The sequence below is a fragment of the Hypanus sabinus genome, chromosome 21 (genome assembly GCF_030144855.1).
Source record: "Hypanus sabinus isolate sHypSab1 chromosome 21, sHypSab1.hap1, whole genome shotgun sequence".
NCBI classification, from domain to species: Eukaryota; Metazoa; Chordata; class Chondrichthyes; order Myliobatiformes; family Dasyatidae; genus Hypanus; species Hypanus sabinus.
In genome coordinates this window covers 57,611,807-57,639,291 of record NC_082726.1, presented here as the reverse complement: position 1 = coordinate 57,639,291, position 27,485 = coordinate 57,611,807, and the positions used below count along the sequence as shown (strand labels likewise).

At 43.0% G+C, this 27,485-nt stretch overlaps 1 protein-coding gene across 3 annotated transcripts; it reads left to right on the top strand.

Annotated features, from left to right (window-relative positions):
• Nucleotides 1-325: 325 nt before the first annotated feature.
• mpi (mannose phosphate isomerase) lies at nt 326-26,676 on the top strand. Of its 3 annotated transcripts, none has more exons than XM_059946630.1 (8): nt 326-369; nt 10,112-10,239; nt 14,791-14,991; nt 17,099-17,240; nt 19,259-19,438; nt 19,799-19,972; nt 20,571-20,779; nt 23,521-26,676. In XM_059946630.1, exons 1-8 carry the CDS (start codon nt 354-356, stop codon nt 23,731-23,733), a joined length of 1,263 nt encoding a protein of 420 aa, XP_059802613.1. In that variant the 5' UTR covers nt 326-353; the 3' UTR covers nt 23,734-26,676. The 3 variants fall into 3 exon arrangements, with proteins under 3 accessions (XP_059802613.1, XP_059802614.1, XP_059802615.1); XM_059946631.1 differs by having other exon boundaries at nt 338-439; XM_059946632.1 differs by lacking the exon at nt 326-369 and adding an exon at nt 428-451.
• The last annotated feature ends 809 nt before the right edge of the window (nt 26,677-27,485 follow it).

Sequence of the window (27,485 nt, the reverse complement as noted above, 5' to 3'; positions counted from 1 at the left end):
AAAGGAGTACGGTCGACGTTTCAGGCCGGGACCCTTCAGCAGGACAGGGTCACCGATTACCTACTACCTTGTATTTTTTCCTGCCCTCGCCCCACCTTCTTACTCTGACTTCTCATCTTTTCCCCTCCAAATCTATGAAGGATCTCGGCTGAAACGTCGACTGTTTATTCTTTTCCATAGATGCCTGGTCTGCTGAGTTCCTCCAGCATTTTGTGCATGTTACCTGCACGTTTAAACGTTAACCATACTTAAAATAAACTGCAATTCCCAGAATGCATTAAGAGACGCACCGTACGTTCGTACGCATGGTGATGACCTGGTCACGCACAGATTGTCTGCCTGAGAAGGCAGTGATGGCGGCGGTGAGAGGTGAGGGTAGTGTGAAGATCAGTCAGACCTAGAGTGACGGTGACTGTCACGCCCTGTTTACGGGAACGAGGTATTTCTGCGGGTAGGGGGCTGCGGATGTTTTCCACGGGGAAATGGGACTAGTCCTTTTAGAGGTCAGCGTGGCTGCATTTTTGATGAATTGGTCTCGAGCAGCCTCCACTCACACACGCTCCCATCACCATCTGTCCCCTCACCCGAACCCACTGTCTTTCTGTGTCTTCTCCTACCCCGAGCTTTCAAAGCCTCCCGACTCCCGCCCACTCCCCCCTTTCTCATTCCATTAATTACGCCCTCTTTCCATACATTAATTATCCCTTCTTCCACACTCCATTAATTACCCCCTCTTTCCCCCCACCCCTTCACTTATGTCTCAGGTGGAGCAGGAAATGCAAGATTATTAACAATGTGATAGTTTCAATATCTAAAATAATGCAGACATCCTTTCATTTCTTGTATGGTAATAGACCCAGTTGTATTCCCATTTCATTTGGGTATTTCTTTATATATTATCGTAAGTGACCTCTAGAACAGTGTCTATCTAGTAATTTTCTTATATTTTCAGAATTGTATGCTAGTGTCTTGGCCCAAAATAAGGATCGTTCATTTCCTGTCCATAGATGCAACCTGACCTGGGCTCCTCCAGCATTTTGTGTGTGTTCCACTAGTCTTGTTATGTTTGTTTTGCACACGTGTAAATCGTGCACAATTTAAGTTTTCTAAATTGTGTTTGTCCTCATCTTGAAGTAGACTGTTTTGCTGCATCAAAAAGCTAATTTTTGTGGTATTTATATATAGTGTACAGATGCCCGTGATACCAATAATTTGAATCTGTGCACATGTACATATTGGTATGGAGCTTATCCTGTCAGGCTCTATGAATCCACAGCAAAAAAGCCAGCTTGTCCTTTGAGTCTGTGCAGTTCGAAGTATAATTTTGGGCAATCCCCCCCCCCCCCACCCCCACCCCCTCCTTGAAAACAGAAACAGCTGGGAGTCTTGGTTAGGCAGTCTTAGCAATTTTTGAGGCATTCTGGGTTTTCATTGACCTGAAAAATATAGCTTTGATTAATGAAGGTCACTGTGCTTGCAGTCCAGCAAGTCAACCAAAGATGTGTGAAGGGTTCAAAGACCTGATCTGTAAAGTCACCAGTGATTGATATCTGTAGCTTTAAAGGTTCTGGACTAGCTGAAAGTTAAAATTCTGCTCCAGAGTTTTGTGCATTAAAATCCAGTTAGACATTTGTGGTGTAGAATTGGAGAATGTATTGCTCCATAAGAGTTCTTGGCTTCTAGATGAGAAATTAATTAAAATTACTTCCTTCAGTGAATGTAAAACATGGCAATATTTATCTTGAGCAGCATTTTTTAAAACCAGTTGATCTGGTTTGTGTTGTAATGTTTTAGGATCTGTCAAATTGGCCGCCATGCTTCCAAAATCATAGCAATAATACTCTTTGAAAAGTAAATTGCATTGTAAAATGTTACAGGCCGAGACTTCTATTTTACTTTGAACAAACTACCTCAGAATGCTGTATGTAACTAGAAAATATGTGGAAAGTAATTTAAAAAATGAAATTATCAAGTAATTAATGCGAGAGATTTGGAAATCTTGAGTAGTACACAAAATGCTGGAGGAGCTCAGAAAGTCAGGCAGCATCAATGGATGAGAATAACCTGTCAACGTATCAGACCAAGAACCTTTTGGTATGGCATGGTAATGTAGTGGTTAGCACTTTACAGTACAAGCAACCTGGGTTCCATTCCCACCACTGCCTGTAAAGAGTTCATATGTTTTTCCTGTGACTTTGTGGGTTTCCTTTGTGTATTCCAGTTTCCTCCCACAGTCCAAAGATGTACCAATTGATTAATTGGTCACTGTACATTGTCCTCTGATCAGGCTAGAATTGAACTGGGGGATTGCTAAGTGGCATGGCTGAAAGGGCCTACCTATTCTGTGCTGTTTCTCAATTAAAAATTAAATTAAAGTAATTAAATTTGTTTTGAAATGCACATGAAAGGAACAGAAGAAAATGGAGAAGTGATTTGTAGGGTCTGAATAAATAATATGTAATTAAGAATAACCACTTTATTTGTACTAAATGTTTTTCAATGTAGCTTGATTCCTTTTGAGAATTGAGGCTAAAATAATGCTTTTATATATATTATCTGTTGTAATGCTTTTGAATCTTTGGTAGGATTGATTAATTGTGCCTTGTTTGCAACAGGGTCCATTTGTCCTCTGGCCATTGCATATCTTCTTGTGTTTGTAGTTCTTTGCCATGAAATGTTCAGTATTAGTATTTTGATTTTTATGACACATGGCAATTGTTGGTGTATATTAACCTGCATGGTATTTTAAAATTGGTAAATTTTTAAAGTAGTTATGAAACTTCAGGGATGCTGACTATTTTGAGTGAGTTCAGATGATTGCTTGATTAATGTTTGCTGCTGTGATTACGGTTCAATAAATGAAGGATGTGTGGAGAGGTCAAAGACCTGATCTATAGGTCACTAGTGATTGATACCCGATAAGTACCGAGGGACAATTATACCCTGTGCAGAGGCAGCAGTAATGCAATTTTGTTCTGATATGTAGATGACATAAGTAATGGTATAACATGAAGGATTTGAGGCCTATGCAGATTGTGACTGGTTGTTTAATTAAGAAAGGTGTGATTAATTAATCTGTCTTATCTTCTCTGTATATTAAAATTTGAAATCAACGCTACAGAGGGACTGGTGTTCATTCTCATATTCAAAGTGTACAGAGTCTTTATGAAATATGGTGTGGTCAATACTCTTGTGCTGCTAGCCTTTTGAATATTCCACACCAACCTACTTTGGCCAAGTCAAATATTCAGCCAATTTTCTGTTTGAAATCTATTATGGAATTTGTTGCTACTGTGGCGGCTCATTTCCTAGCGTATGCGAACCGACTCACAATTAGATAGCCTACGGGGGTTTGCGAGCACAGAGCTTTGGAGCCTCTTCGCCATGGGGGGCCGGTTGACAGAGGCTTAAAAGTGAGGCTGAAGTTTTCGAATAAAGTTTTTCCTTCGACTGCAGTTACCGACTCCGTGTCGTAATTTTAGCGCTGCTTGTAGCACACCGCTACAATTGGTGACCCCGACGGTCCAAACGATTTTTGGACCAGAAATGACCGACGCCGCCTCTGTTCATGCGGTTTCGTTGAAACTGCCGGGTTTCTGGACACAGCGCCCGGACCTATGGTTCCAGCAAGCCGAAGCCCAATTCCACGTTCGCCAGATCACCTCAGAAGACACCCGCTACTACTACGTGGTGGGCTCCCTCGACCAGGACACAGCTGCCCAGGTCGCGGAGTTTGTACAGTCGCCCCCGGTAGACGGCAAGTACACGGAATTCAAAGCCCTGCTCCTCAGGACTTTCGGACTCTCTCGGCGCGAGCGGGCTGCCCGTTTACTGCACCTGGATGGCTTGGGCGACAGACCTCCATCGGCTTTAATGAACGAGATGTTGTCTCTGGCCGAGGGACACACAGGCCTCATGTTTGAGCAGGCATTCCTGGAGCAGCTGCCCGAGGACATACGCCTGCTGCTGTCCGACGCGGATTTCAGTGACCCCCGGAAGGTGGCAGCCCGGGCGGACTTGCTGTGGAACGCCAAAAAGGTGAGCGGGGCGTCCATCGCACAGATCTCCCAGCCACGCTCCCAGCAGCAAACCAGTCCAGGCCCGGCCGCAGAGCCCACTAACCCCCGGCCCAATGACCACTGGTGCTTCTACCACCAGCGGTGGGGCGCAGAAGCCCGCTGTTGTCGCCCGCCCTGCAAGTTCCCGGGAAACGCCAGGGCCAGCCGCCGCTGATGGCTACGGCGGCTGGCCATCGGGATAGCCTCCTGTATGTGTGGGATAGAAGGTCAGGACGCCGGTTTTTGGTCGATACTGGTGCCGAGATCAGCGTTTTACCTCCGACAAGTTACGACACTCGCAGCAGGGCACCGGGTCCCCCCCTGAGGGCCGTGAATGGCAGCACAGTAAGGACCTATGGCACCCGTCAGGTGCAGCTACAGTTCGGCCCCAGCCAGTTCACGTGGGACCACACTGGCCGCCGTAGCCCAACCGCTTCTGGGTGCGGATTTTTTGCGGGCTCACAGCCTGCTGGTTGACCTGCCCAGGAAGAGACTGGTACACGCCGAGACCTTTCAGACGTTCTCCCTGGGCGCGGCCCAGTTGCCAGCCCCTCACCTCGGCTCCATCACGCTGTCCGACAACGACTTCACCAGGGTCCTGGCGGAGTTCCCATCGGTTCTGGCACCGCAGTTCACAGCAGCCATGCCCAGGCACGGCGTACAGCACCACATCCCGACACAGGGACCACCCCTCCATGCCCGTGCTCGGCGGCTTCCCCCGGACAAGCTCCGACTGGCGAAGGAGGAGTTCCAGAGAATGGAGGAATTGGGGATCATCCGGCGGTCCGACAGCCCCTGGGCTTCCCCCCTGCACATGGTGCCCAAAGCGACGGGGGGCTGGAGACCGTGCGGCGACTACCGCAGGCTGAACGAGGCTACCACACCGGACCGCTACCCTGTGCCGCACATTCAGGACTTTGCGGCAAACCTGCACGGCGCCCGGATCTTCTCCAAGGTCGACCTTGTCCGAGGGTACCATCAAATCCCGATGCATCCTGACGACGTCCCCAAGACGGCTCTCATCACCCCGTTTGGCCTCTTCGAGTTCCTCCGCATGCCGTTCGGCCTGAAGAATGCCGCACAGACGTTCCAGCGGTTAATGGACGCGGTGGGACGGGACCTGGACTTCGCGTTCATCTATTTGGATGACATCCTCATAGCCAGCGGCAGTCGTCAGGAGCATCTGTCCCACCTCCGTCAACTCTGCGCCCGACTGAGTGAGTACGGTCTTACAATCAACCCTGCCAAATGCCAGTTCGGACTTGATACCATTGACTTCCTGGGCCACAGGATTACTAAAGACGGGGCAACCCCTCTGCCCGCTAAGGTAGATGCGGTCCGCCACTTCCCCCGACCCACCACGATCAAAGGCCTTCAGGAATTCGTAGGTATGGTCAATTTCTACCGCCGCTTCCTCCCTTCAGCTGCCCGGATCATGCGCCCCCTGTTCGCCCTGATGTCGGGTCCGAGCAAGGACATTACCTGGGACGAGGAGTCCGCCGCCGCTTTCGTTCAAACGAAGGAAGCTTTGGCTGACGCCGCAATGCTAGTACATCCCAGAATGGACACCCCTACCGCCCTCACAGTGGACGCATCAAACACGGCAGTCGGTTGGGTGCTGGAGCAGCTCATCGCAGGTCGCTGGCAACCCCTGGCGTTTTTCAGCAAACACCTGCGGCCACCCGAGCTCAAGTACAGTGCTTTTGACCGGGAACTGTTGGCGCTCTACCTGGCAATCCGGCATTTCAGGTACTTCCTAGAAGGTCGGCCCTTCACCGTGTTCACGGACCACAAACCGCTTACCTTTGCGTTTACGAAAGCATCCGACCCCTGGTCATCCCGCCAGCAACGCCACCTGTCCTACATCTCTGAATACACAATGGATGTCCGGCACGTCTCGGGTAAGGACAATGTCGTGGCGGATGCGCTCTCTCGTCCTACCGTTCATGCCCTTTCCCAAGGGGTAGACTTTGAGGCACTGGCAGAGGCACAGCAGGTAGATGAGGAGATTCCGAGTTACAGGACTGCAGTCTCTGGTTTGCAGCTCCAGGACCTCCCCGTGGGCCCAGGTGAGAGGACCCTACTCTGTGACGTCGCCACCAGCCAGCCCCGTCCGGTCGTCCCCGCAGCCTGGCGGCGACGTGTTTTCGACTCCATTCATAACTTGGCGCATCCCTCCATCCGGACAACTGTCCGGATGGTTTCCAGCAGGTTCGTTTGGCACGGACTCCGCAAACAGGTCAGTGAATGGGCCAGGACGTGCATGCACTGCCAGACGGCCAAGGTTCAGCGGCACACCAAAGCCCCACCGCAGCAGTTCCATCCCGCCCACCGGCGTTTCGACCACATTCATGTGGATATCGTGGGCCCCCTGCCAGTGTCGCGCGGAGCGCGTTACCTCCTGACTATCGTGGACCGGTTCACAAGATGGCCAGAGGCGGTCCCGCTCACCGACACCACCTCCGAATCTTGCGCCCGAGCCCTGATCGCCACCTGGATATCCCGCTTTGGTGTACCAGCCCACATTACCTCCGACAGAGGCGCCCAGTTCACCTCCAGCCTGTGGTCAGCTATGGCCAGCCTTTTGGGGACTCAGCTGCACCACACCACTGCCTACCACCCACAGTCGAACGGGCTAGTGGAGCGTTTCCACCGTCACCTGAAGTCGGCCCTCATGGCCCGCCTGCGAGGAGCCAACTGGGCGGACGAGCTTCCCTGGGTCCTTCTCGGCATCCGCACAGCGCCCAAGGACGACCTGCACGCCTCGTCGGCCGAGTTGGTATACGGCGCGCCCCTGGCCGTCCCCGGGGAGTTCCTGCCAGCCCCGAGGGGGCAAGAGGAAGAACCCGCTGCAGTCCTGGGCAGACTTCGCGAGAAGCTCGGTAACCTGGCCCCCATACCCACTTCACAGCATGGGCGGCACCCGACCTGCGTACCCAAAGACCTACGGAACTGTAAGTTTGTGTTTGTACGAAGGGGCGGGCATCGGCCACCGCTGCAGCGGCCATACGAGGGGCCGTTTACGGTGCTCCGGAACAACGGGTCCACGTTCGTGCTGGACGTTGGGGGGAAGGAGGAGGTTTTCACGGTGGACCGCCTCAAGCCGGCCCATGTGGACCTGGCGCAACCGGCCGAGTTTCCGGCGCCTCGGCGCAGAGGCCGACCTCCCAAGCAGGTTCTGGCCCAGGCTGTGGACATTGGGGGGTGTATCGCCGGTTCTGGGGGGGGGTTATGTGGCGGCTCATTTCCTAGCGTATGCGAACCGACTCACAATTAGATAGCCTACGGGGGTTTGCGAGCACAGAGCTTTGGAGCCTCTTCGCCATGGGGGGCCGGTTGACAGAGGCTTAAAAGTGAGGCTGAAGTTTTCGAATAAAGTTTTTCCTTCGACTGCAGTTACCGACTCCGTGTCGTAATTTTAGCGCTGCTTGTAGCACACCGCTACACTACCTCCTTTTTCAAAGCAGTTTTTGTGCTACTGTACCAACAAAATTTTGTCTTTCCCCTTCTTGCACTCATTTTGTTTCTCAGGTCTACCTTTATACAAAAAACCTCTGATAACGTGGTACACTTGGGATATTGGTGTTAGAGTATCACGTGTGTGTTTTGTTTTTGGACAATTGGATGTTATCCACAGGACTACTAGAAGTTATTCAAGATTCCAGATTCAAATTTATTGATCACATCAAAACATACAGTGAAATAGTTCTGCTGAAGGGTCTTGGCCCGAAACGTCAACTGTACTTTTTTCCATAGACGCTGCCTGGAATGCTAAGTTCTGCCAGCATTTTGTGTGTGTTCATAACAGTGAAATACATCAGTTTAAATTTAATTTTATTTGGAGTTATAACGGGCCCTTTCAGCATAACAAGCTTGTGTCGCCACACATTCAGGCGCCAATGTAGCGTGATCACAATGCTCAGCAGAACAACATAAAACATGGAAAGCGACGTCAACAACAGCAAAGAAACTCTGTTCCTCCCACCCACCCATGCACATACAGTCCTCCAACCCAGGAGGATGTCCATATTAATATCCCAAAACACCTTTAAATCACACTTTAATAACAAAATTTTCATGTGAACCTAGAAATCTAAAGAGCATGGGAAAGTGGGTCCAAGTCAATTTTTTGAGGATAGTTTTAAAATGGGGGCCCTATTCAGTTTATAGACAGAAGCTGGAACTCACTGTGAGCAGCTGGTGAGTGTGGGAACCGGAAGCCCTTGATGAATCTCAAGAAAATTAGGTAGACATCATCTGGTAAGGCAGATGCTAAAGTATCAGGAGTTCCAAATGGTAGATTATATCTCTAATCTGGTAAAGTTGGAACTTTGGTGCTAGAGACTAATAAATGTAACTCATTAACACCCTCACATACTTCCACATCACTTTTTTAACAAATTACGCAATCATATAATACATTTTAGAGAATCCATTAGGTTTAATGAAAGTGGGAAATGGAGCCCAGTGATCTGAATAAGGTCACTAAACAGTGAGATTATAATATTGGAATGATTGGATCTGTGACAAGCATTCTGTAGGATATTAAAAATGAACTTTAGACCTGACATTTTTTTCCCTACCTAGAGTTTATGCTGGTCATGATGCCCTTTGTTGGTCAGTTTTCCACGAACATGCTAATTCTGTTAAAGCTTGCTTTTATCATGGGTCAGTAAGAGATTTTGGAGAGATGACAGGTTCATTATGTACTGTGCCAATCTTCTTGTCCTGCAAGATGATTTGCATGTATTTCTTGTGATTCACCAGTTTAAGATTTTTCTTTCATAATCATTGTAGGGTGTATATACATTTTGCTTTTGTTCTCCTGTGCTGAGAATATTTGTCATTGTCAAAATGTTTGCTGAACAACTCAGGCAACGAATACCAAAGATATATCAATTGTGTAAGGTCCTCCCCACCCCCACCCCAATCACCAGTCTACACCGAGATTCAGTGATATTTATTTTGTGAGATTCCAGGATATTTAGTTGTACAGGCAGACTATTTGAAGTAAGTTAGGTAAAGTAATGCTGGGTGGGGGGGAATTGGTCTTTGGTTCTTGGGGCTTGTTTCTGGCACTCAGATGATACTGGGACTTATTGAGACATGGGACTGAGTTATAGGCTCTATCAGTCATCAAAAGTATCAGATCCTGGTAAATGGGAAGGAATTATTAGATCGTTATTAGGTTCTTGATTAATATAAGTGTCAAAGGTTATGAGGAGAATGGGGCTGAGAGGGATAATAAATCAGCCATACTCGAATGACGGAACAGACTCTGTATGCTGAGTGGCCTAATTCTGCTTCTATATCTTGTGGTCTTGTGGAAGAAAGCTACTTTGTGATCATACACCTTGGTTCCCATCCTTATTTATGGACCAGTTTTACATTGCAAATGGTTTTGTCAGCATTTCACCTTTGGTATACTCCATCTTGAGCTTCTCCCGATGGTTTGATCTGTTTCACCTTGCTGACGTGAAACATTATAGGAACAACACTAGGCCTTTTAGCTTCCAAGTCTCTTCCATCATTTTACAAGATCATCATTTGGTTGTGACTTTGTGTTCCTTGAAACTTCTGATTAATAAAAAGTGTCAATCTCATCTTTGAAATTTAACAAGTAACCATCATCACTCACTTTTTGCACCATACAATTCCGAGCTACTCCTCTCCTCCGGATTGTGGGGTCCCAAAGACTAATTGCCCCCTGAGAATTTTTTATGTTGGTTTTATCCTACTCTGTCCACTTTGTCATAGAGTTATAGAACACTACAGCACAGAAACAGGCTCTTTGAACCATCTAGTCCGTGCTGAACTGTTATTCTGCCTAGTCCCATTGACTGTATCTGGACCATAGCCCTTCATATCCCTCCCATCCATGTACCTATCTAAATATGGTAGTGGGTGCTTGTATTTTTAAAGTATATGATTTTTTTGAAAATTATACTGTCTTGTATTTTGATGTGTCTTTATTTTAACTCATGCCAAGCTTGGAGTCATTTATTATTGTGCTGAGGTTTGGAGGTTAGAGTTTTTCTTTTTCTTTTCACCAGTGTTTCCGCTGAAGTGTGCTGTGCAGCACTATGCCTGGGGGAAGGTTGGATCGGAGAGTGAGGTGGCAAAACTAATTTCAAGTAATGACCCTTCGATAGTCATTGAACAAGACAAACCCTATGCTGAGGTACTTTGCATTTCGCCTTAAACAATATTCTAGATCCTAGCTTTAAGAGAGCAGGTGTGTATGTGTGGGTAGATGAATTTTGCAAGATCACAATGTCAGTATTTCAGTAAACTTTTCCTTCATCGTCTCTCTTATAGTCATAGCATTACTGAATGGAAGCAGGCTCTTCAATCCATCTAGTCCGTGCTGAACTCTTACTCTGCCTAGTCCCACTGAGCTGCACCTAGACCATAACCCCCTGTTCCCCTCCCAACCATGTACTTACCCAAATGTTTTAAATGCTGATCGAGCCCACGTCTACCACTTCTACTGGCAGCACATTCTACAGTTGCACCACCTCTGAGTGAAGAAATTCCCCCTCAGCTTCTCTTTAAATATTTCAGCTTTCACCCTTAACACATGACCTCTAGTCCTAGTCTCACTGAACCTTCGTGGAAAAAGCCTGCTTGCATTTATCCAATCTACGCCCCTCATAATTTGTATAAATCCTTCAAATCTCTTATGCTTCAGGGAATAAAGTCCTAACCTTGACAACCTTTCCCAATGATTCAGGTCCTCAAGTCCTGGCAGTATCGTTGTAAATTTTGCACTCTTTCAAGCTTCTGGACTTTCTTGTAGGTAGGTGATCTGAACTGCACGCAATACTCCTGACCTCCACCTTGCTGATACCAACTCTCAGACACTTCCTCTTGCCCCTTGAACAGGACCCCACTAAGGAGCACCAGGCCATTGTCACCTGTACCATCACTGATCTTATTAACTTTGGGGATCTCCCATCCACTGCCACCAGTCTCATAGTTCCCTTACCCCGCACCCCCCATTTCTACTTCCTATCCAAGATCCTGCCTGTCCAGGTAGACCCATTGTTTCTGCTTGTTCCTGCCCCACTGAACTGTATCTGCATACCTTGACTCTGTTTTAGTCCCCTTGGTTCAGTCCCTTCCCTCCTTCACATGACACTTCACATGCTCTTGATCTTTTCAATGACTTCAGGTTCCCTGACCATCTCATTTTCACCATGTATGTCCAGTCCCTATACACCTCCATCCCCCACCAGGAAGACCTCAAAGCACTTTTTTTCTCTGGACACCAGATCCAACCAGTTCCCCTGCACCATCACTCTCCTCCGCCTGGTGGAACTGGTCCCTTATCTCAATAATTTTTCCTTTGGTTCCTCCTACTTCCTTCAAACAAAAGATGTAGCCACGGGCACTCGCATGGGCATGCCTGCCTTTTTGTTGGCTATGTGGGACAGTCTATATTCCAAGCCTACACCAGTATCACTCCCCAACTTATCCTTCTCTACATTGACAACTGCATTGGTGATGCTTCTAGCACCCATGCTGAGCTAGTCGACTTTTTCAACATTGCCTCGAGCTTCCACCCTGCCTTCAAACTTAACTGGTGAATTTCCAACACCTCCCTCCCCTGTCTTGATCTCTGTCTGTCGCTATCTCTGGATATCTACTAATATCTTTTAGAATTCATTGATTTCCACAGCCACCTGGAGTGTACCTCTTACCACCCTGTCACATGTGAAAATGCCACCCCTTCTCTTAATTCCTTTGTCCACCCCACATCTGCTCTTAGGATGCTTTTCATTCCAGAGCTAATGAGATGTCTTTCTCCTTCAAAGAAAAGGGTCTTCCTTTTTCCAACATCAATGCTGCTCTCATCTTCATTTCTTTTGTTTCATGCATGTATGCCCTCACCCCGACGACACTACCAGCCTCATAATTCTCCATAACTTCCATCATCTCCAATGGGATCCCACCACCAAGCACATCTCCCCCCCCCCCCCCAACTATGCGACTCTCTTGTCCATTCATTTGCCCTTCCCCACTGATTTCTCTCCTGGTACTTATCCCTTCAAGTGGAACAAGTATCCCTCCTGCCCCTCCTCCACCATTCATGGCCCCAAACAGTTTTTCTAGGTGAGTCAAAACTTCACCTGTGAGTCTGTTAGAGCCATCTACTGTATGCAGTGTTCCCAGTGTGTATCTATGAGACCCGACGAAGATTGGGAGACTACTTCGCTGACCACCTAGGCTCCGTCTGCCAGAAAGAGTGGGGTCTCCCAGTGGCCATTGATTTCAATTCTACTTTCCATTCCCATTCTGACATACTGCTGCGATAATGCCACACTCAGGTCGGGGGAACGACATCTTATATTCTTTCTGGGTAGAATATAGGGTGTTGCTCCTCCAACCTGAGTGTGGCATCATCGCCTCCAACCTGATGGCATGGGCATTCTCAAACTTCTGGTGATTGCCCCCCCCCCCCCCACCATTCCCCATTCCCATTTCCCTTTCTCACCTTATCTCCTTACCTGCCCATCACCTCCCTCTGGTGCTCCTCCTCCTCCTTTCCTTTCTTCTATATCCTTCTGTTCTCTTCTGTCAGATTCCCCCTTCTCCAGTCCTTTTATTTTTTTCACCAATTGACTTCCTAGCTTTTTACCCCCCATCTCCTGGTTTCACCTATCACCTATTACCTTGTATTTCTTCCTCCCTTCTCCCCACTTTCATAGTCTGTCTTCTCATCTTTATTTCCCCCCAGTCCTGATGAAGAGTCTTAGCCCAAAACTTCAACTGCTTACTCTTTTCCATAGATGCTGCCTGGCCTGCTGCGTTCCTTCAGCATTTTGTGTGTATTTTTTTCAATTTCCAGCATCTGCAGATTTTTCTCTTATTTGTGACTTAACTCCAAATATGGTCTCACCAATGTCTTATACAAGTTCAGCACAACGCACAACATTTCAACTCCTGTACTCAATACTTTAATTTATGAAGGCCAATCCTTGCTGTTCCTTCACTGTTGTCTTCAGCTTTACATTTTTCACTGGGATCTATTCAAGATTGAGAGTTTCTTCTCCCAGTTCTTGGTAAACTTGCAGTTCTTAGTATTATTTTAATAGATTTTGCAGTTAAGTGGCATTCAAATCTGCCCCTTTTTCTTGCTTAGTTATGTTCACTGGTAGTTTTGTAAGATGAGCGTGTGTTCATGTTTCATTTTGGAGATATGAGCATGTAGTCTGAACCAATAGCATGCGTGTCCAAGATTAGCACATTCAAAATAACTGCGGCATGCAACATGCAGTGCCACCCCTCAATTCTTTAACCCCACCTATAATAGAAAGATATATAATAGTTATTTTTGTCTGCCAAATAGAACAGCAGATGATTTTTTTTTACAAGCTGAGAGCAGAGAGATGTGTTCACAGGAAAGTCTCACACCGGCTTGGTGCCAGCTAGGCAGTTGCTACACGTGACATTGGATGATACATTTTGAAATCCTCACAGACCCAATGGTGTGCACATCGGTATTTCATTAGTGAACGGTGACACTAACAGCAGTATTTAGACCACAAGCTATAGGAGCAGAATTGGGCCATTTGGCTCATAAGTCTGCTCCACCATTTGATCTTGGCTGATCCATTTTCCTTCTCAGCCCCAATCTCCTGCCTTCTCCCCATATCCCTTCATGCTCTGACTAATTAAGAATCTATCAACCTCTGCCTTAAGTATACCCAATGACTTGGTCTCCACAGCTGCCTGTGGCAATAAATTCCACAGATTCACCACTCCCTGGCTAAAGAAATTCCTCCTCATCTCTGTTCTAAAAGGACGTCCCATTATTCTGAGGCTGTATCCTCTGATCTTAGACTCCCCCACAACAGGAAAGAAGTGATATTATTTTTCAATTGTTTTTTAAAAGATTAATATTATTTTTAGCTGGTTTATAAAATTGCTTCATTTATCTGTCTCTATAATACTATTATTAATAATTAACAATGAAAACACATAAATAAACACCAGGACTGAACCTTTTTCCTTAAAGCCAATAATTATTGAAATAAATTCATTAATTCATCATCATCTGTCCAAAATTACTGTGCCACAGTAGAGAATATTTTTCAAGAAGGTTATTGCTGTTTTGGGTACATGCTCTCAAAAAGATTTTCCAACCTGGTCTGTACTGACCAGAGACCAGTACTGTAGAGAAGGTGAGACTTCTTTTGGTCAAGGCATTCAATAGGTGTGTTCAAGAGGATATGTGAATGTACGTTGAGCCTAGTGTGATTCTTCCTCCACTCATAAAGGACTGACATTGCTTTTAAAACATTGCTATCAATCTTCAATCCCACCTCTGTCACATAGTCTGAAATTTTGTTTGTTAATTTATTGAGAAGTATAGTTCAAAATGAAGTCTTAAAATTCTGCTAATATCTTCTCTGTGCTTTCTAGTGACATTGTAAGAGCAGTAAATGAATCTATCCTAAAATTATCTTTTTCTGCTCTGGACAGCTTTGATTCATGCAGAGAAGGAAGAGTACTGATAGAAATCATATGGCAATTTAATATAAATTAAGTTTACAATTACCTCATTATTCACAAGCACGTTATTGATGGTGTTATCATGTTAACAAGTAACACAAAGATGAGAAATCCATGTGCAATATAATTAGCGAAACACGTCTTCCAACATGGTAAAATATGGAAATTATTAACAAGCTTGAGAAGTGATGCTGTTTTATGATTTTTCTATTAGTTATGGATGGGAGCACATCCCAAAGGGGATGCAGTCATTTGCAACAACAGAATTTCCCAGAAGACTCTTGGCCAGTGGATTTCGGAGCATCCTGATTCTCTGGGGTCAAAAGTAAAGGATGTTTTCCAAGGACAATTGCCTTTTTTGTTCAAGGTGCTTTCGGTGAACATCTCATTATCTATTCAAGCTCATCCGAACAAAGTAAGCAAAGAGTTAAGTAGAACCTCATTTAATTGGGTAAATAGCCATGTTTGTAACATGGAATATATCCTTTAATTTTGCTCAGTTTTCAAAATAATTTTACAGCATAGAAAGCATTGTCTGGAATATGAATTTGTTTTAGGAGTATTTCGAGTTGGACTGCGCCATTTACCTAAACATGAGATGACCTTTATCCTGTTGATATACGTGTCTATGCTTGCTGGAGTTCTGAAGAATGAGAGGGGGAATTTCATTGAAACATCAAATATTGAAAAGCCTAGATAGAGTGGACCTGAAGTGGATGTTTCCAATAGTGGGGGAGTCTATGACCAGAGGGCACAGCCTCAGAATAAAAGAACGTCCCTTAGAACAGGCATGAGAGGAAATCTCCTTAGTTAGAAGATGGTGAATCTGTGGAATTCATTGCCACAGATGGCTGTGGAGGCCAAGTCATTGAGCGTATTTAAATAGGTTCACTGATTAGCAAGTGTGTCAAAAGTTACGGGGAGAAGGTAGGAGAATGGTGCTGAGAGGTATGGTGGAGCAGACTTGATGGGCTGAATGGTATCATTCTGCTCTTTTGTCTTTTGGTCTGGACATTACCTCTTGAGCTCAATTTATTGGAAATCTTTTATTGTAAAAGAGTTTAAGTACAAGAGTAAAGGTGTCTTAGCGAGTTGTGCTATTGTGTGCAATTTCTGCCACTTTACCTGCAGTAAATATCTTTGTTGGAGGGAGCAGAGCAAACATTCACCAGATTGATTCCTATGATGGTGACATGAGATCAAGTAGGAGTAGACCTGTGTTTTTTCCAGTTTACAAGGGGAAGTGACTTTAATGAGATCTATCCAATACTTACAGGGCTAAATGGAATGGATGTGGAAATGATACTTCCCTTGGTTGAGGAGTCTAGAAGTTGAAGAGTCACATCTCAAATTAAGGAGTAGGACACTTAGAACTGAAATGAGATCTTCCTTTACTTGTACTGTAGTGGATCTTTGAAATTAACTACCATGAGCCATATGTGATTCAACAATTTTTTTTTACCTTTTCTTGCATTTGAAGGATTTTGTCTGAACTAAGCTTGTTGTTGAGGCTTTAGTTATCTATCATCATCATTTCTGATCTTGTCCCCATCATTGTTTTGTGTTTATGTTAAATTCCTAAGAATGGGCTCTCTCAGAAAAATTAATCCTGGAGAATTTGCATAGAAATAGAAACAGTCTGTGAAATTATGAAATGTGACACCTTCAGTGCATTTAGTCTATTTTAAATTTAAAACAAGCGGGCAGGTGTGAGATGATTGTACGAGGGAGGGGTGGGAAAAGCATGACTTTGAGAGGTTAGTAAATCAGTTGTGATCAAATGGTGGAGCAGAATCAATGGGCTGAATGGCCTAATTCTGCTCGGATATCTTATGGTCTTGGGCATTCTCAGTACGGCTTCTGGAACGAGAAACATTAAAGAGTTCCTGCTGGCACACTGATGGATATTATATGCTGGTATTCTGTTCAAGAGCAGCAGAGAAAATCTTCCTGGCTTTCTGACCAATGTTTACCCTCCATTCAATATGACTGAAATATGATCATCTGCCACGTTGCTGACTGTGGGAGCACACTGTGCAAAAGCAGACCTCAATGTTTCCTGCAAACAAGTGGCTACACTAAAGAGATATTTTGTAGCAAGGTATTCTTCACTCAAGACTTCTGTATAATTGAGTTCATCAGGAGAGCTTTAGAAAAATAATAAGGAATTAGAGTTGAAATTAAGCTACCAGAAAACTATTTAAAACAAATCCAATTTTGATATCTATAATTGAATAATAAACATTGTTCCTCCAAGTACTTATGATTTTGCTGGGAATTGATAGATCAGAAATATTATTAGTACAGGAGCAGGGTGGGGGAAAACCTAACCTCATGCTCTTGTGCAGAATGGAGCAAGTTTGACTTGCTGAGCTTAGCTTGGATGTGTTTAGCTGTATTCCACAACCCCAGGACACAACCCAGAAAAAACCCCTGAAACAAACATTTGTAAGATAATTTTCCAAATTGCTTACGTTTTAAAGCACTCTATTCATCATAGGTTTGAAATTTGTTTCTTACAGGAACTAGCTGCACAGCTCCATGCTCAATTTCCAGATCGATATCCTGATAAAAATCACAAACCAGAAATGGCTATTGCACTGACTCCATTTGAAGGACTGTGTGGATTCAGACCAGTGGAGGAAATTATTGGATTTTTGAAAAGTAAGACATGAAGCACCGTGATATGTCCTTGTAAACCTTGGTGACAAATTGTATGTAAAATACAGTATGCCTGCTTTCTGTATTTTTGGAGCAGCTTTGCAAATACATTTCTGTTCCTTGAGCTCTGTGTGAAATGTGAGCACTTGGTGATGAGTGATTCATTTGGTTGAAGTCAGGCATCTGAAACTGAAGCTTTTGGATTTAGGTATCATCACTTTAACCAGTCGGTTACAGGTTAGCTTGACCAGAACTTTGGTGATGTAATGAACAGAGACTGCATTGTTGGATCCACTCTCCATTTGTCTCTTGTCACATTTTGAGAAAGTAGACTTGGCCAACATTCTTTCTTCAGCTAATACCAGCAAACAAGTGTGGAATGGGCATTAATTTCCAATTTGGACCAGATCATGCATGTATTGGTCAATTATTTCCATATCTCATTACAACACACTGTAGCAGGAAACCAGGCCATAAAGTCTATGTGATCTCTTTCTCCATTCTTCACCCCCCTACCATTCACATCAATTTTCCACAAAGTTCTACCACTCACCTATAAACTAAAGATAGAATACTGTGTCAGGAAATGTATGGTCGTACACTGTGTTTGAAGAAATAAAGGTGTCGGCTATTTCCTAAATGGGGAGTGAATTCTGAAATCAGAGGTGCAAAGGGACTTGGGAGTCCTAGAGTAGAATTCCTTAAAGGTTGACTTGCAGGTTAAGACAGTAGAAATAAGGCAAATAAAATGTTAGCAGTCATTTTGAACGCATTAGAATATAAAAGCAGGGTTTTAATGCTGAGCCCTAAAAGGCATTGGTCAAACTGCATTTGGAGTCGTGATCAATTTTGGGCCTACATCTAAGAAAGGATGTACTAGCATTGGAGAAGGTCTAGAGGAGGTTTGAAGAAATTATCCTGGGAATGAATAGGTTAACATATGAGAGTTTGATGGCTCTGAGTCTGTATCCACTGAAGTTTAGAAGAATGGGGGGGCGGGGGCGCAGATTTCATTGAAACATTGAAAGCCCTAGATAGAGTGGATGCGGAGAGGATATTTCCAATAGTGGGGGAGTCTAGGACCAGACGCACACAGCCTGAGAATAGAAGAATGTCCTTTTAGAACAGAGATAGAGGAACTTGTTTAGCACGAGTGTGGGTATCTGGAATTCCTTGTGAAAGTCGGCTGTAGAGGCCAAGTCATTGGGTGTATTTAAAGCAGAGATGAGTAAGTTATTGACCAGTCAAAGGTTACAGGGAGAAGGCAAGAGAATGGAGTTGAGAGGCTGTGATTAAATGGTGAAGCAAGTTGGATGGTTGAATGGCTGTTTCTAGGTCTTGTGGTCTCATGGTCTAAGGGCAGTTTTACAATGGCTAATGAACCTATCAACTTGCATGTTTTTGGGTTGGGGAGAAAACTGAAACAGCCAAAAGAAACCCAAGAGTATGTAAAACTCCACATAGACAATGTTGGTAGTCAGGATTAAATCAGGTCAAGTGGAGATGCAGGGCAGCAGCACTATTAGCTTCAGCACCCTTGTGTAAACATGTGTATCCTTAAGTAATTGGATGGCTGTAAACTGTTTGAGATGAACAAAAGAAGAGACATTGAAATCTGTTTTAACTATTGGTCACAGTTGAGTTAATTGTTATGTGTACAAGTATATGTATGCACAGCTTCAATGGGAAAAAAATACTTTAAAAGTACTCTCACAGGCACACGTATAAACAAAATTCACAAGAAAAACAAAACCTACAATAAAGTGCAATTCGAACATAAAAATAAGTTCATCTTAGTGCAATGTGGTCATTGTGTTACTAAACTGTAGTGGTTAGAGTTTAGACAGTTGATTTGAAAACTGAATGGTTAAAGGAAAATACCTGTTTTTAAATTTTCCAAAGTCAATGGCATAACCACTTTCAAATCAAACTGAAAATTAATTCTATTCTTTAACCCCAGCATTCTTCAACATATATCTAATTTTCATTGTTATTTTTTATCTCTGAACCACTTGTTGCAGATGTCCCAGAATTTCACGCAGTGATAGGCAATGAAGCTGCAGAAGTGCTTGAAAACAGTTCCAGTGACCCACACCGGGTATCTGATGCTTTGAAGAAATGCTTTACTAGAATGATGAACTGTGAAAAGAAGACGTTTGTTGATCAGCTGAATGTGTTGGTGAAGAGGGTGTTGGAAGAAGGTTTGTGCTATTAACAGACAACATAGCTATGTTGAAGGCAAATGTAAATTAGTTTGCACTTAACTAATGTGCAATTAAATTTTTCTTGGATTCTTATAAGCAAGTTTGTCAACATATGGAACTCTGAAGTAAATATTTGCATGTATCTTACATTGGAGCTGTTGTCAATGTCACAAGCACAAATGCAAACATGGCAAGATCGCACAAACTGCAATAAGATAATTGCCAGCTGAAATATGATCCTTCATTTACATTGGTTTGGGATACTAGTGCTGGCACTTTTGATGCTTTGTACCTTATTCTATGTTCTAATATATTGCAAGCCAAATTTGGCAGTAACAAGAGCCTTCTGTTGTGCAGCTGCTGCAGGTAAGGACACAGCAGGAAGTAATGGTGAGCTGTTGCTGCGGTTGCATTCCCAATTTCCAGGTGACGTTGGATGTTTTGTCATCTACTTTCTGAATCTGGTGAAGCTACAACCAGGGGAAGCCATGTTTTTGGGAGCTAATGAACCCCACGCCTATCTTTATGGAGGTGAGATCCAAAAGGTAGAAATGCTAAGTAACATGTGGATTCTGTGTAATGATTTGGTTGTTCCTGCTAACTATAACTGTACTGTAGGAATTTTTAACATTTAAAAGGGACCTGCGGGGAAACTTCTGCATGCAGATGGTGGTGAGCATATAATAGTGGATAACCAGAGACTTATTCCCAGGATGGAAAAGGATAATTCAAAGATTCATAATTTTTAAGTGATTGGAGGAAAGAGGAGGAGGATTTCAGTTAAGTTCTTTACACGGAGAGTGGTGAGTGAGTGGAATGCCCTGTCAGGGATGGTGGTAGAGGCAGATACATTAGGGGCATTTAAGAAACTCTTTTGATAGGCACATGGGTGATAGAAAAATGGAGGACTATGTAGGAGGGAAGGGTTTGATTGATCTTAGAATAAGTAAAAAGATTGGTGTAGCATCATGGGCTAAAGGGCCTATACTGTACTGTTCTACACACTAATATTGCGGACCTTTCTAATTTTCTTATGACTCTGCAGTCTATTTTTGGCTGCTGTGGAGAAACTTAGTGATATCGTTTGAAATAGCTAAAAAGTGATAATTAACTTTTTCATTTGTTCCAGACTGCATAGAATGCATGGCATGTTCTGATAATACAGTGCGAGCTGGCCTTACTCCAAAGTTCATTGATGTTCACACCCTTTGCGAAATGCTCAACTACATACCTGCACCAGCAAGTGAAAAAATCTTCCCGTTTACCCAGGATCCCTGTGACCCAAGGGTTTTCATATACGATCCTCCAGTGCCTGATTTCACAGTAATAAAAATAGAGGTATGATTTGCGCTGTTGACTGGACTCCACTAGTACTTTATCATCTGCATCTCTTTGCTGCCTGTTTCTCAGGGCAGATTGGCAGACCAATCTGATAGTTTACTGAACCATTTTCCATTCTGTTGATGCCTGACAAATGAGTTAAAGAAATTGACACCGACAATATGGAAATTTATGAAATGCCTAAATTTGCTCTCCAGGCAAACCAGATTTTAATCTTTATGATGATGGGCTATAAAAGGTGATTGTGCAATGACAGATGAAATATTGATGCCAAAATTTCAGCAGCAAAGCATGAATATGAAACTGACAGGTCTGTATTGGGGTTGTGTATTCTATTTACTACTCAACTCTTTTATGTACATAACTTTTATCATTATTCAGTAATGAATTTTGCATTATCTGGCTAAAGCGATTTTCTTTCCAAATTGTATCGATGACCTATCTTAGATTTGTATCTTTTTTGGACTTTTAGACAATACATCTTTTGGACATTAACAGTAGTAGTCCTTAAGTTTTAAATTGATTTACTGCTTGGTTGCCTTTTCTGGAGGGAAAATGGAGATTTTAGACTTTTTTTTAAACAGTGGTGAGTGAGTGGAACATGGTGGTAGAGACAGATATATTGGGGCATTTAGGAAATTCTTAAATAGGCATATGAATGATAGAAAAATGTGGGAGGAAGGGGTTAGGTTGATAGGTTAAAAGGGTGGGCTGAAGGGCCTGCACTGTGCTGTAATGTTCTATGTTCAAATGATCTCCACAAACTTTCATGATGCGGTTCCTTTATTTTTCTTTGGTATTCATATTGCCTCTTTTCCAGGGGGCACAACACAACACAGCACAGAAACAGGCTATCCAGCTCACCACATAATGCTAACAAGTAGGCACCCATTCATGTTAATCCCATCTTACTATACTTGGCACATAGCTTTTTATGCCTAGACACTTTAGGTGCTTGCTTAAATATTTCTTCATGCTGTTTGCAACTCTGCTTCTACTACTCTCTCCCGTAGAGTAGTCTTGTAGATTCTACTCTCTGGGTGAAAAGGTCTCCCTCAGATCCCCTCTTGCCTCAACCTCAATCTATATCCCCGAGGGCAGCATAGCAGTGTAGCAGTTAGCATGACGCTTTATAATGTCAGTGGTCACTAATAGAGGTTTGATTCCCACTGCTGTCTCTTAAGGAATTTGAATGTTCTCCCTGTGACAATGTGGGTTTCCTCCGGGTGCTTTGGTTTACTCCCACATTCCAATGGTATATGGATTGGGGTTAGTAAGTTGTAAGCATGCTGTGTTGGCTCTGTGGGTATGGTTACACTTGTGGGCTGACCCAAGTACCTGTTTGGACTGTGGTCACTGACACAAAAAGACTCATTTCAATGCACAGTACCTTGAAAAAATATTCAGCCTCCATCCTTATGCTCACATAAATGAGTATTTGATCAATTTAACTGAGAATGCTCCTTTTTTCCACAGTAGAGGCCAAAAATATAGGGAAATTGAAAAGCATGAAAACCTAAAAATTCAAAAACTGAAATGTCAGCATTCAAAGTGTTCTTCCCACTTTGCTCAGTACTTTGTTGAAACACCTCTCGCAGCTAATACAGCCAGCAGACTTTTTGGATAAGTCTCTATTAGCTTTATACAGCGTAATGGAGCAAGATTTGCCAGTTCCTCTACTGTGCCAGGTTAGTTAGGGAGCGGCAATGGACAGCAATCTTGAGTTATTGCCAGAGATGTTCAATCAGATTGAGGTCAAGACACTGTGTCACTCAAGGACATAATTTTTCTTAATTTGAAGCCGCTCTATGAGTGTTCTGGCAGTGTGTTTTGGGTTGTTGCAATGCTGAAAAATGAACCTCCTCTCCAGTTTAAGCTTTCTGGCAGAGGCTAGCAGGTTTTTATCCAGGATCTCTCCATATTCTTCCCATCAATCCAGACCAGATTTTGAGTCTCTGCTGTTGAAAAGCATCCCCATACCTTCACCATACTTTACAGTAGGGATGGTGTTACCTGGTTGATGTGTAAATCTAACACAATGCTACACATACAGTTTAGTGTTGAGGCCAGAAAGTTCCACTTTAGACTCATCCAACAACAAGATCTTCCATCTTCTTCCAAAGACATCCTTATAGTATCTGCTGTGATGATTTACTTAGTATTTATGGACAAGGATATGCTTTTTTGCTTAGCCAGGACTTCTTCCTTTTTGCCACTCTTCCATAAATACCGTTTTTGTGCAAGGCCTTATGGATTGCAGAGCCATGAGCTTCATCTCCGGTCTCAGCCTGTGAATCCCCTCTGCTCCCTCCCTAGTTGTATCTCATGATTATTTTTTGATGTAATACCAGAGGGCATGCAATTAAGGTGAGAGGAAGTGAGTGTCTGGAGCGTGCTGTCAGAGTGATTGTGGAGGCCAATATGACAGAGGTGTTCAAGAGGAGAATGGAATGTTTGTGCAGAGAATGGAAGGATGTGGACTTTATGTAGGCAGAAGGGATTAATTTAATTGGGTATTTAATTACTAATTAGTTCAGCACAACAATGCGGACAGAAGGCGCTGTTATTGTGCTGTATTTTTCTGTGTTCTGTGTTAGTGGCCAGTGATATGCACAATGCTAGGTGTGATCTGAACAAATTAGATGATTTCAAAAAGCATATAATGAAGGGACAGCAGAACCTGTTAAGTTCTTGTCAATTAAAAGCTTACAAACTAAACTAAAATCTCTTTAACTCAGGTTCCGAGTTTGGTGAAACAATACACAATCTCTTCCATTGATTCTGCAAGCATCCTTCTTGTGATCAGGGGAGAAGCGTCAGCCGTTGCTAATCCATCTCAGATAAACGTCCAACGAGGCTCTGTGCTGTTCATTGCAGCCAACGAGAAAGTAGACCTGTGCATCAACTCAATGGATGGAATGCTGCTTTTCAGAGCTTGCTGTGTACTGTAGCATCTCAACTTTTACTTTATGTCCTTAGGATTATAAAGAAATTAAGTATAGTGGCACTGTAGGCTGTGGGATACATTGTTTGACCCTTGTGAAAAATTAGCTTTTTGCCAGTGTTATGCAAGATTCAGAACTTTGCCCCCTTTTAATTGACTGTTAGCCAATTTTCTGTTAGACTATCCATTTGATCCCTTTATTGATTGATTGTTTCATTTCAGTTTTATGTACATGAGCTTTATAGCACAATATTAACAAATTTGTTTCAGTTCTGAACTGTTTAGCTCTTGCTCCTTGGCTCCAAGAACTTCCTGTGTTCCTTAAGTAATCATTATCAATATAATATATCACATAGATACATTTGATTCCTATAACTTCTCCATAAATCTCAAATGGGCAGCTTCTGGGTAGTGGAAAGCAAGTTTGCAGCTTTGAACTTTGAACAATGAACTTTGCAGCTTTGGATTCTGGAGCCAAAGTTTTTGCATTATTGTTGCACAACACTGGAGATGTTCTTTAGCAGGTTGTTCATGTACTGATGTATCTTTAGTACAGACCAAACTTTAGGTCATTGTCTGGCTCCTTTCTTTCCACAAATGTAGGGCACGTCCCATCAGACCAATGCAATGCACACAAGATGCTGGCAGAATGAAGGGTCTCAGCCTGAAACGTTGACTGTTTGTTCCCCTCCATAGATGCTGCTTGACCTACTGATTTCCTCCAGTATTTTGTGCGTGTTGCTCTGGACTTCCAGCATCCATACAATCTCTTGTGCACCATCAGGCTAATTACTTCTCATCAGTCTGGCTTTGGTGATGGATGGTACAGTCTTTGATATAATTTTGGTTCTCATCAAGAACCTGCTGATTAGGGAGGGTGAATAGGTGAATCCCAGAGCTGAGAGTGGCATTGCAATTGAAATCAGAGAAGCACCTGACAAAGTTTAGCTGAATTAACTTAGAAGCTGGGTGTGTGAGGGTGTGGATGAGGCAAGTCTCATCTAGCACAAAGGGACATGACTGTAGTTGTTGGTCAATCATCAGCGAATAAGGAACTAATTTGCCAATAGTGCCCACATTGTGCTAATTTAAAATTAAAACACTGCCAAACTAGTATTTAGTTTTTCAGCTGGTTGTTGGTTGATCATGAGTGAGTAAGGAAATCAGTTATTACTGATGCCCACATTGTGTAAATTTTTATTTTAAACACTTTCAACCCAGTACATACAGCTTTTCAGCTTGTTGATAGCATCAGAGCTATTCTCTGGGTGACCATTGCAGATATGTACCTAATTAAATGACATTGAAGGCACACTGTCTTGCACTCCATTCCCTAATAATATTTATATAATGAGCGTTTACCTCAGATCTGAAACATGTTGGGCTTCTGCAATATGCAACTTCTCTGTACCGTCTGAAAACGAGAGAGGAAGCAATGTTTTCACAAATATGTACATGGTAGAATGTGTAAAATATTTGTATTGTCTGTCTTCCACTAACAACTGGCATGTTGCTATTTAAAGGCTGTCATACTGTAGTATTCCAGCTTGTATTGAGTGAGCTGATGCTACTAAATTTGTAATGACTGAAATGTGAAATAACACAAAAAAATGTGCAAGTGTCACATAGAAAGAAACTGGGATAGTTGGTCAGTTGGCAAGTATCTATGGAGTGAAAAGCAGAGTCAGTGTTTCAAGTCAATAATCAGAACCTTAAGTAGGAGTGGGGGTTCTGAGGCTTCGGTGGGAAATGTGGAGAAACACCTGACTGAGCTTACCAAAGGCCAGAAGTGCTGCTTCTGTGATTAGAACCAGAATCCTGGATTCTGGAATCCTTTTGGTTGATACAGTACATTATGTTTTCTTGCAAGAACTTGTTGGTACGTAAGTACACTGTGTCAGCAGGAGGGCATTCTATCAATCTGGGCCTATAAGTGGCTTGAAGGGGCTTCCTTGTTCAAATGTTTGTATGTATGCAAGAAAATTCTTGTCATGGACCATTTTTTTATCTCCCACATTGTAACCACATTACTAATTTGTGGAAACTTGATGTATGTAAATTGACTGATGTCTTCTGTATTGTGTTTGTGTCTCCATGGGTTATAAAACTGGCACTCCTGAACTACATCTAGTTTATTCCCAATGTGGTAGTATAATGACCATGATCTAAAGTAAATAGTCCAGACAAAATAACTAGATTAAAAATTGCCATTAGTTAAAATGGCCAAAATGTTTTGTCTCTTCAAAGTCCAACTGATTAATGAATGGAAACGTGTCATGCTGAACTTGTCTGAGATTCCAGACCTACACCAACTTGTTGCCACGCAAAACCATCCACTATTAAACCTACTCTCAGCATCTTGGGAATACATAAGGTTCTCCACAACCTCTGACTGAATTTAAAAAAAATTGTTGAAGATAAGAATCACAAGGATGATCAAACTTGTTTACCTTTTAGCCTCTTGAAACGATGTGGACATGATCCATGTATTTGGGGTCCAGATCTGGTTAGTTTTACTGTCATTTCCTCCACATTTATGTCAATCGCCTGAAGGGACTGACATCAATCTGGACTAACCGTAGATTGAATTGAATTGGTTTGTAATTGTCACATGTACTGTAATATAGATGTGTTAGTTGCATCAGAATTTTTCTTTGCTATTTAACTTTTGTATTTTTATGAATTATTTAGTGATAATTGTAGTTTGGTGTATGTTAGTATGGAATGATCATTTGTACTGTAACAAAATATGTTTGATTATTTTTGGGTTCCTACATAAAGAGAGGGATAAATTTGATTGATGGTAGAGAGGAAAGAATGCACATGTTCTTGCACAGGTTATGATAAAATATGTAATGATTTTTTCATATCAAGACTGAGTATGAAAAGGTATATTAAGAGCAAATGTTAACTCATTTAATGTGCACTCAAAATAAACATCTGAAAAATGTTGGAGTTGTTAAACCAAAAATATTGGGGAGACAAAGCAAAGCCATTGTCATTCTGAAGAGTACGTAAATGTGAGTTTGAGCAAAGCTTGTTCACTTGTTTTCTAAAACCATTGTGGTTTTCACATAAGAATATATCTGATGAAAAGCTCCAGAGCACATTTTACTGTAAAAATGTTTCACTGATGAATGCCTTGGTGTGCACAGTTGGCAAAGAACAAAGATCGAGAGATCAGATTATCTGGATGGAGAGGAAGAATGTTCCCAATGCTGAAAGTAGATATGAAGAGTTTAGTTTCAATAGTGGGGAGAGTCTAGGATCAGAGAATACAGCCTCAGAACAGAAGAAAGCTCCTTTAGAAGAGAGTTGAAGAATTTCTGTACCCAGAGTCTCATGAATCTGTGGAATCATTGCCACAGGTAGTTGTGAAGGCCAAGTCATTTGGTCTATTTAAAGTGGAGGTTGATAGGATCTTGATTAATGAGGGTGTCAAAGATAACGGGGAGAAGGCAGGAAAATGGGGTTGAGGGAAAGTAAATCAGCCATGATGGAATGGTGGCAGTGTTGATGGGCTGAATGACTTAGTTCTGCTTCTATGTAACACATAAGAGATTCTGTGTATGTTGGAAATCCTGAGCAATACCATTCATACTCATTCACTCTGCTGGAGGAGCAATTATGACACCACAACCAAGATAGATTAAGCTTGCATCCTTGCTGCAGGGACAAGAGCAGTAAAATACACACTGACGTTCCAGTGCAATAGTAGGGGAGTGCTGCATTATCCATAGGAACAGCATTGGCCATTCA

Excerpts from the sequence above, each read along its gene's own strand:
- mpi (XM_059946630.1), top strand. Across the intron at positions 17,241-19,258 it reads AATTATTGGATTTTTGAAAA|ATGTCCCAGAATTTCACGCA; the intron begins GTAAGACATGAA and ends CACTTGTTGCAG. Across the intron at positions 20,780-23,520 it reads TCACAGTAATAAAAATAGAG|GTTCCGAGTTTGGTGAAACA; the intron begins GTATGATTTGCG and ends TCTTTAACTCAG.